We start from the raw sequence: 14,403 nt of genomic DNA on the forward strand, positions 1-14,403 counted from the left end.
CTGAAGTCTCTACACAAGAAAGCCCGCAAACAGTTTGCTGAAGACGTCAACAAAGGACATGGATTACTGGAACCATGTCCTATGGTCTGATGAGACCAAGATTAATTTGTTTGGTTCAGATGGTCTCAAGCATGTGTGGCAGCAATCAGGTGAGGAGTACAAAGATAAGTGTGTCATGCCTACAGTCAAGCATGGTGGTGGGAATGCCATGGTCTGGGGCTGCATGAGTGCAGCAGGTGTTGGGGAGTTACATTTCATTGAGGGACACATGAACTCCAATATGTACTGTGAAATACTGAAGCAGAGCATGATCCCCTCCCTCCGGAAACTGGGTCGCAGGGCAGTGTTCCAGCATGATAATGACCCCAAACACACCTCTAAGACGACCACTGCTTTATTGAAGAGGCTGAGGGTAAAGGTGATGGACTGGCCAAGCATGTCTCCAGACCTAAACCCAATAGAACATCTTTGGGGCATCCTCAAGTGGAAGGTGGAGGAGCGCAAAGTCTCGAATATCTGCCAGCTCCGTGATGTCGTCATGGAGGAGTGGAAAAGCATTCCAGTGGCAACCTGTGAAGCTCTGGTAAACTCCATGCCCAGGAGAGTTAAGGCAGTTCTGGGAAATAATGGTGGCCACACAAAATATTGACACTTCAGGAACTTTCACTAAGGGGTGTACTCACTTTTGTTGCCGGTGGTTTAGACATTAATGGCTGTATATTGAGTTATTTTGAGGGAAGAATAAATTTACACTGTTATATAAGCTGCACACAGACTACTTTTCATTGTGTCAAAGTGTCATTTTGTCAGTGTTGTCCCATGAAAAGATATACTTAAATATCTGCAGAAATGTAAGGGGTGTACTCACTTTTGTGATACACTGTATATATATATTATTATTATTTTTTTTTTTTATAAATATATACTATATAAAAGTATATATATAAAAGTATTCTTACATAATCTTTCCTCTTCAGGCTGGCTTCATTTTTACCTTACCACCCAGTTTCTATTAAGCTTTAGGTAATGATCTGCAACTCTGACCTTCTAATTTTGCTCAGAAATTATATCTTTACTCAGTTCCTAAATATTTATTTTTATTACGTAACATTTGTTTTATGTTTAAACAAAAATGCATAGTGGAAGTAACACCACTAGTTATATCCAATGAAATTCATAGTTACACATGCATTACCCAAACCAAAGGCAAAAGAGCAGTCTTGTACTTTTCCCTCTTTTTTGCTACAACCAGCAGTGACCAATGTGGAATTAAAATCTGATTTCCTCTCAACTCTACCTGACATTCATATTTGTTCTGCTAATAAAACATAGTGAAAATATGCAAGAGGTTTTTATACATCACTAAAATTCTTATTGTTTAGGTTTTGAGGCAAACAGAACAGTTTCACTTTGCATTTGATTTATAAGTCGTGCATAAACTCAGTAGGTGGGCTGCTAATAATAAGCTTCAGTTTATTACCATTTTAACATGTACAATATGAGGTGAAACGACACACATTTGTTCAGGTTATTTAATCAGGCTGGAGTAGGCAGTCCTTCAAACATTAATTTGTGTTTCTTCATTTGTCGTTTTGCCGTAGTAAGCTCTGCATTTTGTTTGCTGTTTACAAACACCATCTTAATGAATAAAGATCACTTTGTTTTGTAAGCATGTACAAGCAAAAATTTAATTACTCCATGCTTGTTTTTCCTTACTGTGAAAAAAGCAATTACTTTAAATGTGTATTGTTATAAAATATAGCTCATTTGTCTTTTTTGTTTACTACCACACCAGCAATGAATTTATTAAAAGCAATTAGTATAATGACATCTGATGTTGACCCAAAAGTTGCTAAGATGGAAGGTGTTTTTAATAAACACTATCTAATGACATTATACAGTATGTTGTAAATTCATTAATCATTGATTGATGGGACATAAATGACAACATACTTGGGGTTTTGTCTGTCATTTTTGATAACTTGTCTGATGAGCATTCTGTTTAGTTTCATTCTTCACTCAGGATTTATTGGTTAATCTGCAGGAAAAACAATAACAATGATTTTTGCTGTCGTACAAGGTGCCGACACTTCTCGAGTTGATTGGATCTTTCTCTAGTTTCAACCTACACACTTGAATTAGCATTGATAATTCTGGCTAGGGCTGAGCACTTGTCAATACCAACATGACCGGAGCTGTCTGTACAGAGCTAATAAATACTCTTTGAGAAAGCTTGGAGTTCTGGATAATTACTTATGTTATCTAATCTTTGTACAAGTCTGAGAATAAACATATTGTTTACACTGTACAATAAATTTAATAAAAATATTTATTTATAAAATAATATTTTTTAATCAAACACAGTAATCAATAACGGGCGGCACGGTAGCTCGGTGGGTAGCACTGTCGCCTTACAGCAAGAAGGTCCTGGGTTCGATCCCCAGGCAGGGCGGTCCTGGTCCTTTCTGTGTGGAGTTTGCATGTTTCTGTCCTTGTCTGCGTGGGTTTCCTTTAAAAACATGCAGTCAGGTTAATTGGAGACACTGAATTGCCCTGTAGATGAATGGGTGTGTGTATGTATGTGTGTCTGCCCTGCGATGGACTGGCGCCCCGTCCAGGGTGTTACTGTGTGCCTTGCGTCCATTGAAAAGGTAGGATAGGCTCCAGCACCATTTGAGCAAGATTTACGCACATACTAAGGTAGAAATCTAGGTGATTACGGTGGCACAGTGGCTTAGTGGGTAGCACTGTCACCTCACAGCAAGAAGGTCCTGGGTTCATTCTGTGTAGTTTGCATGTTCTCCCCGTGTCTGTGTGGGTTTACACTGGGTGCTCCGGTTTCCTCCAACACTCCAAAGAAATGCAAGTGAGGTGAATTGGAGATACTAAATTGTCCATGACTGTTCGATATAACCTTGTGAACTGATGAATCTTGTGTAATGAGTAACTACCATTCCTGTCATGAATGTAACCAGAGTGTAAAACATGACGTTAAAATCCTAATAAACAAACAAATCTAGATGATTTAAGTGTTGAATCTGTTGTCATTTTGTAGGTCAGTGTTCATTCCTTATAGCATCTTTCGTTTCTGTCGTTTTCTGCTCAGCGCTTTCATGCGTTTTTCATCCTACTAGGATGATTTAGCTGTAAACAGCTAGCTGTTCCTCACTGGGCTTGTCTCTCTCCCAGACAATTGTATAAAATATTACTCCATTATGAAATGGCTTTTAAAAGTCCCACTCAATAAAATAAAGCCCCGAGCTCTAATAGGGCTGTCTTCGGATTTTTGATTGATTGTGTTTGATGTGGCCTGAACATCGCTAATCACAGATGCTTCCTGCATAGCTGCTGTCAGTAACACTGCTTACTAACAAAGCTGTAAAAGAGACTCTTGAGCACTTGCTTTGTATGCCGGGGTGCACTAAAGATTGTCAGGTCATTAATCAGTGACTGAATGATTTAAACACGTCAGTGTTGCTACTGAATTGAACATCACAAATCTCTCCTGTCTTGAGCACACACAGTGAGAAAAGATGACGTGTAGTGTTTTATATATTTGTAAATTATGTTATTGCACATATGTGAAGCTTAACCTGTCCTCTGGACAATTAAAAATCAGCCAAATATCTTGAGTCAAAACAACAAAACATTTCTGTATCTTGGAAGTGGCTTGATGGGTTGCACTGGGTTTAATTCCCAGGTGGAGTGGTCCAGGTCGTTTCTGTGTGGGGTTTGCATGTTCTCCCTGTATCTGTGCTGGTTTCCTCTCACAGTCCAAAGACATTAAATTGCCTGTGACTGTGTTTGACTTTGAATTTGATTTTGAACTGATGAATCATGGTAACCTGTAACTGTCTGTCCTGTTATAAATATTAGGTTTTTCTTGCTAATTGTGCCTGAGGATCTAATTACTGTACAAGATGAAAAGAATAAATAACTTAAGTGAAGTGGCAAGTAGCAGCAGTCATTATAAAGGTGTGATTATGCAGTGTACTGAGCAAAATGACAAAAAAAAATGAGGAAGAGGTTCACAATAAGGTGAGATGGGGATGTGAAGCCCATATTTGTTAACAAGCCTGACTGTCTGTGGGTAGAACCTGTTTGTCAGTCTTGTTGTTCTGGCCTTTAACACTTCTGTAGCGTTTGTCTGATGGCAGAAGAGAGAAGAGGTAGTTTTGGGGGTGTGCGCTGTCCTTAATGATGTTGTAGGCTCTCCTGATGACCCTGGTTTGTTGGTTTTAATCACACAGTGGAGTGCCTCTGTTGGGACTTTTTGATGATGTGGCGTATATTGTAGGACCAGTTGAGATCCTTGCTGATGTGCACCCAGGTATTTAAAGTTTTTCACCTTCTCCACCTCTGTTTCACCTCTATACAATGGTGTATGCCGTTCTAGTATACACAAAATGCAAACTCTGACCAAGGAGCTAACCGCGCATACTAATGTGCAAAGCAGTGTATTAAATTATTACACTTTTTATTTTTAAACCTGATTAGTCGTTTTCAGTTTCTCTGCTAGGCGGGAGAGGGCCACAAATTTGTACCGGTGTACTCCAACATAAATGAAGTTAGAATAGAATAGAAAAGAATAGAATGCATTTATTTGCCATATATACATATACAGGTGTACAGTACAATGAAATTCTTTCTTCGCATATCCCAGCTTAAGATTAGCACAATCAATCCAATGTAGGTAAGTTACGCTTGATAATCGAATTTCCTTAAAGAAAAAAAACAGTCTACATCACAGCTTTCCCTTAATAGGTTTTCATTAATTTTGTTACAAAAAGGGTTGGCAGCTCATTCTCAAAACAGCCGCCTCAGATTGCTTCTTATTTAGGATGGTGATCCTCTTTCACAGCCCTGTATAAAGAGGATAATGGGAGCTGGTTATGTAATTAAATGATTGGGCTTATTTCCAGATCAGCTAACATTTGTTAAGTTATAGTGGCAATTTCTTGTTTGGCACCAGTACAGAACGTGCATGTCTGAGGTTTGGTTTCATAGAGTCGTTATACTCTTTCATCACTGCAACAGTTTCATTGCAGATGTAATCAAACACACTTCCCCTTAAATTCTCTGATGGAATATTTATATTCCCACCGTCTGTAATTTTTTACACTCTTGCTATCTTGCGGTTCTTTGGTTTTACCATTTTTGGTCACCTGTGGCAAAATGTTTCTTAGATTGATCTTGTTTTGTTGAGAAGCTGCTTTGTTCAGAACAGTACCTCCACCTAGTGTTAAAACTGAGATGTACAATACAGTCAAGTGCAAATTTCATGTGTGGTCCATAGTCCATAATATTTTTAGAATTTGCTGCTGGCCAATTGAATATGGACCGCAAGCTGCAGTTGGCCCACGGGCCATAGTTTGGACACCGCAATCTAGAATTTGCTTATACTATTCAGCTAATGTTATTTTGCTAACCAAAAGCTAAATTTGATTAACATAAGACAGGACAAGTTAAATACAGTAGATAAATCTTTAATATTTTGATAAATTATTGTATTTTCAGCTGGTCCTTCTGTGGAAGCCTTTTAAAAGGTAACACCTTATAGTACCTAAGTTCTTATGGGCACCAAATCCATACCAGAATTGTAAATATTGATAAGTGTTACCAGTGGCACAATAAACAAAAAAAATGGTTAGGGTGAGGTAAACCTGCAATAATACGCATATAGCATGTACGTCATTACTTTTTAAATAAACAACAGTATTACTACTGTTTATTTGGAAAACATGATCTTTTTTTGTTTGCCTGTAAAGTTCTTCATCTTGGTGTTTAGCAAAACTCAAACCATAATGCTTCATATCAGGCTGTTCATGCTAGGAATCTCTGCTGCTTCAGGGATTAATCAGGGACGCACAAGTAAATGTGCTACCATACTAATTATAGGTTGACCTAGCTGGACGTTTTAGTCCTAAGTACGCATGTAGTGTTTCTTTATTTGTTTGATCAAAATATATATGTTTTAAACCACTGGCTTTAAACAGCATTTTCCACTGTTAGAAACTGAGTTGAAAGCCTTTATTTGTCATATATATGTATACAGTCGTATAGTACAGCAAAATTCTTTCTTTGCATATTCCAGCTTGTTTGGAAGCTGTGGTCAGAGCAGAAATGTGATGGTTAGCTTAAATTATGTAAAATGTTATTGGAAAAATGTAGACAGATGTATTGTGTATGTATATTATTTTATTGTACATGTACATCTGTAATAAAAGTGTGTTTCATCTCACTTTATTTACATTTTGTCAAAAAGCTCAGTGTCAATCAGATGCTCAGCTGAGATGCTGATTCAGTATGCTGATTGTTAATCACCTATTCAGCAGGTGTCAGAGGTATTAGTGATGTTTGGTGTGTGTGTGTGTGTGTGTGTGTGTGTGTTATCAGGAGCACTTGGAAGATCTTGATATTCTCCCTCTCTACATTTCATGCATTTTCTTGCTACTTCGGTTCTTCTCTTTTCTTTTAGTGAGTGCTTTGCAGGTTAAGTTTACTATTTGGCGAGTTTCTCTTATTAGGCCTGTCTGATGTCTTAGACAGATGGAGCTGCTGGTCAGCGTTATTAGGTCCTTTATCCTACAGTCCAGGCTTGTGGGTAAAGCCAGATAAAAGCCAGTGTTTAGTTCTTTAACATCCTATCATCCTGCTGACAGCTACAGCAACATCCCAAACATCAATCTAGCACTGATGGTTATCTTTAGGTCTTCTTTTTTTGTAAGTTGGGTAACAGTACACAGAATGTTAATTCTTTAGGCTGTTTGTTTATTTATGTAATTTACAGTGGGTAATACATATCTCATAATATTTAAAATAGTAGTACAGTGCTGTGAAAAAGTACCCCCCCTCACCTGAATTTGAATGTTTCAGGTTTTCCAGCTAATTTTAATAGTTGAGACAACATAAGTAAAAACAAGATGCAGAACATAAATGCTCATTCTGTGTACTGAAAATAATAATTAATTCAAAACTTCTTGGCAGTAAGAAGTGTAATCAGTGTTTGTAAAAACTTGCAGTGAGTTTTTTACATTGCTGTGGGGCAGCGGCGGCTGCTGGTCTTTCAAAGAGGGGAAGCTCATTGTCGGCTTACATCATAAAATTTGTCAATTTATTTACACATAAATTCTGCCCTCTGTTCCTTTTACAAGAAAATGGCCTGAAATGGGATGCAGTTTGTCTTTCGACTTCACTCGCAAAATCCGCGATGGGACTGAAGCTCCTAGTGATTAAGTGACTAATGAAGTGTATTGCTTTGGCAATACGAATGTCCCTATTTGTCATGCCAATAAAGCTTCTTTTGAGTTTGAGTTTGAGAAGTGACGGTGTAGCGCTCAAACTAGCTCTAGCTGTCAATCAAAACGGGATTCAGCCTTTCCACTGATCCTCCAATCATCTTGCAAAAGCTCAGCGTCCAGACCCGCCCACAGCTCCATTGACCCCCAGAGATGCTCAGCGTCCGGGGGCGGGACAAAATCAAGGCATTTATCCAATGACCGGCGAGTTTCGGAGCATTAAAAAAAAACCTCAACGCAGTCCCATAGAAGTGAAGAGACGCTCAGCTTCTGCGGGCAAATGCATTGATGCTACGGGAATGTACGAGTTAAGTTAAGAAAATCGAGTCGATTTGTGATAATTAGCTGATTCTGAAAGAACTCGTCTTCGAGATGAACGTGTTCTAACGCGTTTGTAGTCAATGAAATGTTAACACAACTGTACATATTTGACCATTTAATTTTGGACATTTTAGGGGAAGCTGAGCTTCCCTTGCAGTCTTAGAGAAATCGCCACTGCTGTGGGGATATTTTGACCCACTAGTTTCCGAATTGTTTCACATCAGCTACACTGGAGGGTTTTTAAACATAAACTGTTTAAGTTCTTGCCACAGCATTTTAATGGGATTTAAGCCACCTTGTTGGTTGTATTTGTGTTTCTTTTAAGCCATTCAGAGGTGGACTAGTGTACTAAAGATCGTTTTCCTGCTGCATAACTGCACCCGAGCTTTACGGTACCAAAAAGAATGGTGAACATTCTATTTCAGGATTTTAGCAGAACTCATGATTCCAGGTCTCACAGAAGCAAAGCAGCACCAGACCATCAAACTACCAGCATGTTGGTATGATGGTGGAATGTATGGTTAGCTTTATGTCAGATATCTCATCAGTCCACAGAATATTACAGAAGTCTTGAGGGTCATCTAGATGTTTCTGGCAAATGTGAGAAGAACCTTTATGTTCTTTTCCAAGTTGTGACCAAAAAATATTAATAATCCAAACAGCAAAATGTTAGTAGAATATAAAGGGTATGTGACGAATGATACACTACATCTTGACACCTTTTTAATTAGTGTTTTTGTGTATTTTGGTCAATAAATGTGAGATCAAGAATATAGTCATGTCATCTCTGCAGACCAACACTGCCAGACTGAAAGTCACTGATCTCTTCAGTGCATCCTATTTTACTGGCCCTGTACAAATAATAGTCAAGCAGGACAGACATCTTGCCATGTCTAATCTAGGAGCAACAACCACTTAATGGTCTTGCAGTAGAACCCTCTGGCTTACAAAATAAGACTGCCAAATTATAAAGCACATAGCAAATAAAAATAGTTTATTCTTGGCTGGTAGTCACTTCTAAATTACAAGCTGTTTCTAATTGTCACCACATTTATTGTTTTTCTTCAGTCTGATAGAAAAATCTGTGTTTAGTAGATGCTATAAAAATGATATAGTTTGCCAGCAATAAAGTTGTTGGATGGAAAATAATGTTGTTAAATTTAGTTTGATGGTTTGTGCTGAACTTGTTAGTGCCAGAGAAGAAAAAGCTAAATGCTGCCACAAATGTATCCACATTTTATATTTATTTCTTATATATTTTTATATTTATAGCCCAATCATTTATTACATTTTTGGTGTGCTGGCAAAGTACCTGGTGCTAATTGGTTTACTGACAGAGCAGTTTATCATGGCAGGAATATGCAATTGCAAGATGTATGAATTATGCAAATTCAACCATACACTTTTTTTTGTATTGTTTTTTCACCACGTTACGTTCTCAGTAAAATATGCAAGTCTGACAATGACTTGTCATTTTTGTAAGCATGAATCTAAAACATTGAAAAAGGTGACATTTTATATTTAGGATAAATACCGAACAAAGCAATTTTACAAGAAACGCTTCTTTATTATGTCAGCCATCAAGTCGAGAGATGATGCGAGCTATACTTTCTCCAAGACTTGTAAAGCAAGTCTTGTCTCTTTACAAGCTGTAGTTAATACAGTGTCATCATGCAGACCAATACTAATTGCTCTTGTCTGTACAGGAGGTACATAGCTGTTTGAAATTGCCTGCTGATGCATGATTCATAGGAAAGACCACAATTTCATCTCCTTCACCTCAAGAGCAGGGCAAATCAGCACCTGACTTAAAATGACTTGGCAACACTCGGTCTTGAAGCATGACATGCAAATAAAAATCACTCATTTCTCTAACAAAAAAAAAAATCAGAAGTAAAAATGTCACAAATGTCGAAATTTAACATTTTAGTCCCCAACAAAGTTCAGTGAAATCCTGCACTCACAGGACATAATCACACTAGATTTACCAACCAGATGTGACTGATTTCTTGAGATATTTGGTCCACTTGCCCTAAAAGAGCAGAATCTTGTTTGATAGTTGTGTTTTAATTTGTAATTTCTGGGGGCAGTAGTGGCTTAAACCCCCATGGCAGACCACTGCCCGTATTCGGGCACAGGAATTAACAAGAATTAATATCTACTAATAATAAACAAATAATAATTTACATTGTTAACATATCACTTGCTAATAAATAAGGTACCATTTGAAGGCTTACAAGGTCTTTTTAGCAATGTAAAAAGCTTAGGAGCAGCACAGTAGCCAAGTGGGTAGCACTGTCGACTGTGGAGTTTGCATGTTCTCCCCGTGTCCGTGTGGGTTTCCTTCAGGTACTCCGGATTTTTCCTACAGTCAAAACACATGCAAATGAGGTGAATTGAAGATACAAAATTGGCCAAGACTGTGTTTGATATAACCTTGTGAACTGATGAATCTTGTGTAATGAGTAACTACCGTTTCTGTCATGAATGTAACCAAAGTGTAAAACATGATGTTAAAATCCTAATAAACAAACAAACATAAGCTTAGAGGTTAAAAGCTGAAACTGGTAATTTGTTAACTAAGCTGTCACTTAAACCTCTACAACCAGTAAAGAGAGTTTTTCATTGCCAGCTCATCTAAATGACACATTGGAGAAATGCAAAAAAAAAAAAGACTGATTTACTGTAACACATGCGCACTAATCCGAGTTGTTTACGCTCAACACTAATGAAATAGACTAAGCAGAATGAATAAATCTTTACCATAGATACGAGCACATCTTCCTCAGTCGATTCCAATGAATAATTCGTTTGAAAAGAGTCGTTTCTGACTTGTTTTTACTCAGTGATTCAGTTTGCTTTTCCACAGACTGATGTGAAGAAATAGGGGAGGGGTAAATTTCATGTGTATGGACAGAGTCTGACAGAGCTTTAGAGCCAAAAAGGCACAAATGTATTGAATAATGACACTAAAGTACAAATAATTCATCTTACATGTTTTTATGCAATATAATCTGTGTGTGTTGGAAAGCTTTGCAGACCAAAATAGGCCGGATAACCATGGGGTTACTGGACTATTGATTAGATGTTGCCACCTTTAACCCAGGTTGTCTGGATTGTTTACTGTTTTAGTGGCAAATTGTCAAAAATACCAGTATTTGCTAGTTGCATATTGTAAATGTATTAATTTGTTAATATTCTAAACTTTTCTTAAACTTCTGGTACAGTGACAAAAGCTTCCAATCTGATGTGGGAGGAACCACCCCATAATCTCTCTTTATTGGAATAACCTTTTTCATCCCCTGATAGCATGATGTTACAAAAGTGTGTGTGTGCTGTGTATGAGAAAAGAAAAACAGCATATTCTTTTGTACTACATTGTGTATGCAGCTCCAGTGAGGGCAGCCATGGTTCACAAGCTTTAATTGCTTGCATTTCACACCGGGTGCCTTTATAAATATGACAGGCCAATTTTAATGTTTTTCAAATATTGGAAATCTCAGCTGATTTGCATCGCATAACAGGTATTATTGAGTGGCGTGTAATTAGTCCCAAAAGACTGCCCAACTGGTCTGCACACAGCGTAATGATACTATAATAGAGTCGCTTTTATGTCATGTAGCTGTCATCATGATGATGAATGATGTTTTCATGCTACACTGTTTCTCATTTTAGAACAGTGTGATTTTGGAGCATGACATTTACAGCTGGTTGCTTTTAATGTCTTTTCAATGCTACGATGAATGTGATGGTTAAAAGCTTACATGTACAAATTACATGTTCAAGTAGATTTATTGGAAAAAATCACTTTCAATCAGTTCTTTTAAATTCAGATGTCAACATTTTTTTTTGCTACCCACTGAGCCTCTGTGCCACCTTAATTTGACATTTATTTTTCTATAGATTTGTTATTGTGCAGAAATTTGCCAGATTTATTTGTTTTTGTTGAATTTATAAACTGCATGCATTTACAAAAATGTTAGACCTGCAGGGGGCAGTAGTTAAGTATTCAGTGTTTAGAGATACTAAATATTAATATTGACATTACAACATGGTAGACAAATATCGCCTGAGTGTTCACTGTATGAAATGTGTGTTAAGATCAATTTAAAGTTCTTATGTGACAGAATATAAATAAAATTAAGCAAACTGTATCAGCTTCTGGGGGGGGAAAAAGAAAATGCACAAAATTTTTATTGTTGATCAAAAATCTGGAAAATCTTAAACATGTTATAAAATGTTAAATTAATAACTAGGAATTATTAACATTTATTATACTTTAGAGTTCATCCTTTCCGTAAAATATATGTTTTATTATTTTTATTAGGTGTATTACACTAGCGCACCATCGCTGAGCTTGTAGTTGTGAAAGTGAATAGTTTTTCATTCTTTCTTAATATAAAACTTTATCTGCTTAACTCTGAGATCATAATGTGCCATGTTTTAGATAGGAAAGTGCAGTCGGGCGTGGGTCTAGCACTTGCACTTTTTTCACTATGACATGACTAAGACATGCTCTTCCAACAGGTTCAGTATGAGGTCTGACACTGTCGTGCTGAAACAAGCAGGGGCATCCCTAAAAAAGATGTTGTCTAGATTGAACATACATGTAACCACATGGGTTAGAACTGCAACTTACACATGCCACTGCCCTTCACACACTACAACAAATTAAGAGACATTGGTTTTGGAACTTTGCAATGGTAATAATTAGGATGATCCTATTGCTTTTAAGCCTGAAGAAAAAGAATTTGGAAGGTAAACTCTTCAGACCTCAGTACACATTTGCACTTTACGTCAGTCACTACGTATATTAATTGTTGATATATGGCTTGACTTTGCATTGAGTAGTTTTAACTTGCATTTAAAGATGCAGCAAAAAGCTGGGCTTACTGGCTACACTGATATATTTATAACAGAAGCGTGTAAGTTTTACTGCAGCTCTGTCTGAAGAATTGATGGCCAAGAGGTCAGGTGCATTCAATATTATTTTTATTTGCATTCTCTGTATGCACATAGTTTTTTTGATTCCTTTAATGATGATATTGACTGTAGATGGGTAAATACTTAAAAAGATACTAATTAATTGGAAAGTTAGCAGGAACATAGACCGACTAGGCATAACATTATGACCAGTAACTATTGAGTGAATATTCATAAGTGAAGAACACTGATTATCTCTTCATCACGGCACCTGTTAGTGGGTGGGATATATTAAGCAGCAAGTGAACATTTTTTCCTCAAAGTTGGTGTTAGAAGCAGGAAAAATGGGCAAGCGTAAGGATGCAAGTTTGACAAGAGCCACATTGTGATGGTTAGCTGACTGGGTCAGAGCATCTCCAAAACTGCAGCTCTTGTGGGGTGTTCCCGGCCTGCAGTGGTCAGTATCTATCAAAAGTGGTCCAAGGAAGGAACAGTGGTAAACTGGCGACATGGGTCATAGGCGGCCAAGAATGAATGAATGTGCTTACTGGCTTTGTCAAAAATACTGTACTTACCATTCTTCCCCCATTATTTCGTATGACTATGAAAGGGCTAAGTAGCCAGTTATCCAATTTTGGGCCTTCAAAGGTAAAGAACTAAGTAGGAGAGGATGGTAGTTTTATCATCATTCACCTCACCTGGATCTGAATACACACAAATTAAAGCTGAGACACTTAAACCATACCCCTAATTTAATTTCAACTGCATTATGTTGTGATAAAAAAAATGACCAAACAGTTGTCAATGTCTGGCTGTATTTCAGCCTCCAACCAATTTGTTTATAAAATGGATTGAGCAATAATAATCATAATAATGAACAATAAAAAGCTAGAGCTCTAAAATAAAATCAGCTCTACTCTAGCATTCCACTAGTCTATTACAAAATGGAAATAATTATTGATTAGTTAGATAACAAACGATGCAGCTAGTATATCAAAGCTCTCTCTCACTACAGAAGTGTCAGACATGCATCAGGATGCAGGGTTTTACAGATGCTATATGGCGAAAGAGTATGTATACACCCCTCTAATTCAGGTGTTTTAGCATGAGATGATAACTAGTAATTATGATTGTTGAATATGAAAAGAAATAGATTGCTTTTCTATTGTAATAGCAATCAACAGTAGATTTTCATATCTACGTGTGCAGAACAGATCAGATCTTTCTTTTGAAATGCACTTCTTTCCTGCTCCACCTCTTTACCCCATCCCTCCCTCCATCGTTCTTCTGCCCTCCCCTCCGAGTCCTCAAATAAGAGCTCACTTCTAAACAACCACAGCAGTGTGGCTCAAACTCGCGTCTCCTCGTATCCTCTCATCTCCACTCGTTCTTCCATCCTCTCCTTTTGCTGAAATCTCGAGCACGTCCCCTGGCCACACAGCCTGGATTTGGGACAGAAGCTGAGTGGCACACGTGGGTGCCAAGGGGGAGCTGACCCATGCCAACCTGTGTCAGAGGGCACGTGGGTGCTGGGAAACTGGAGCACAGAGGTGGAGGAGTCAGGAAGGTGGCATGAATCGGGACAGAACACCATGCTGGGCACAGCGTGGGAGACGGAGGGGCTGCAAACGCTGGGCATCGTGGTGATCGTATGTGCCTCACTTAAGCTGCTGCACCTGCTCGGCCTCATCAGCTTCTCCGAGGGTAAGGAAGGTACTGGGATAAGAGAGTTAGGTCTATTTACATAAGACAAAATTTTAAAGTAAAGCTGTGTTGTGAACAGGGATGGGTGCTTACTTTATACCTACAACTATTTATTATATATTTGTTATTATAAACTTATTATAGATATATATTAACC

At 37.8% G+C, this 14,403-nt stretch overlaps 1 protein-coding gene across 3 annotated transcripts in view; it reads left to right on the forward strand.

Moving 5' to 3' along the window:
- The window catches only part of kcnip4a (potassium voltage-gated channel interacting protein 4a), a 145,950-nt gene that overhangs the window by 75,427 nt on the left and 56,120 nt on the right, over positions 1-14,403 (forward strand). Inside the window, exon 1 of one of the 3 annotated variants that reach the window (XM_062994141.1) lies at positions 13,900-14,246. The exons of the other annotated variants lie outside the window; for them this stretch is intronic. Within the exon in view, the coding sequence (XP_062850211.1) occupies positions 14,135-14,246 (112 nt within the window). The 5' untranslated portion in view covers positions 13,900-14,134. Of the gene's footprint in view, positions 1-13,899; positions 14,247-14,403 lie in introns of those variants that run through there. 3 annotated transcript variants of the gene reach the window in all.

This window comes from Trichomycterus rosablanca, chromosome 4, assembly GCF_030014385.1.
Source record: "Trichomycterus rosablanca isolate fTriRos1 chromosome 4, fTriRos1.hap1, whole genome shotgun sequence".
In the NCBI taxonomy this organism is placed as follows: Eukaryota; Metazoa; Chordata; class Actinopteri; order Siluriformes; family Trichomycteridae; genus Trichomycterus; species Trichomycterus rosablanca.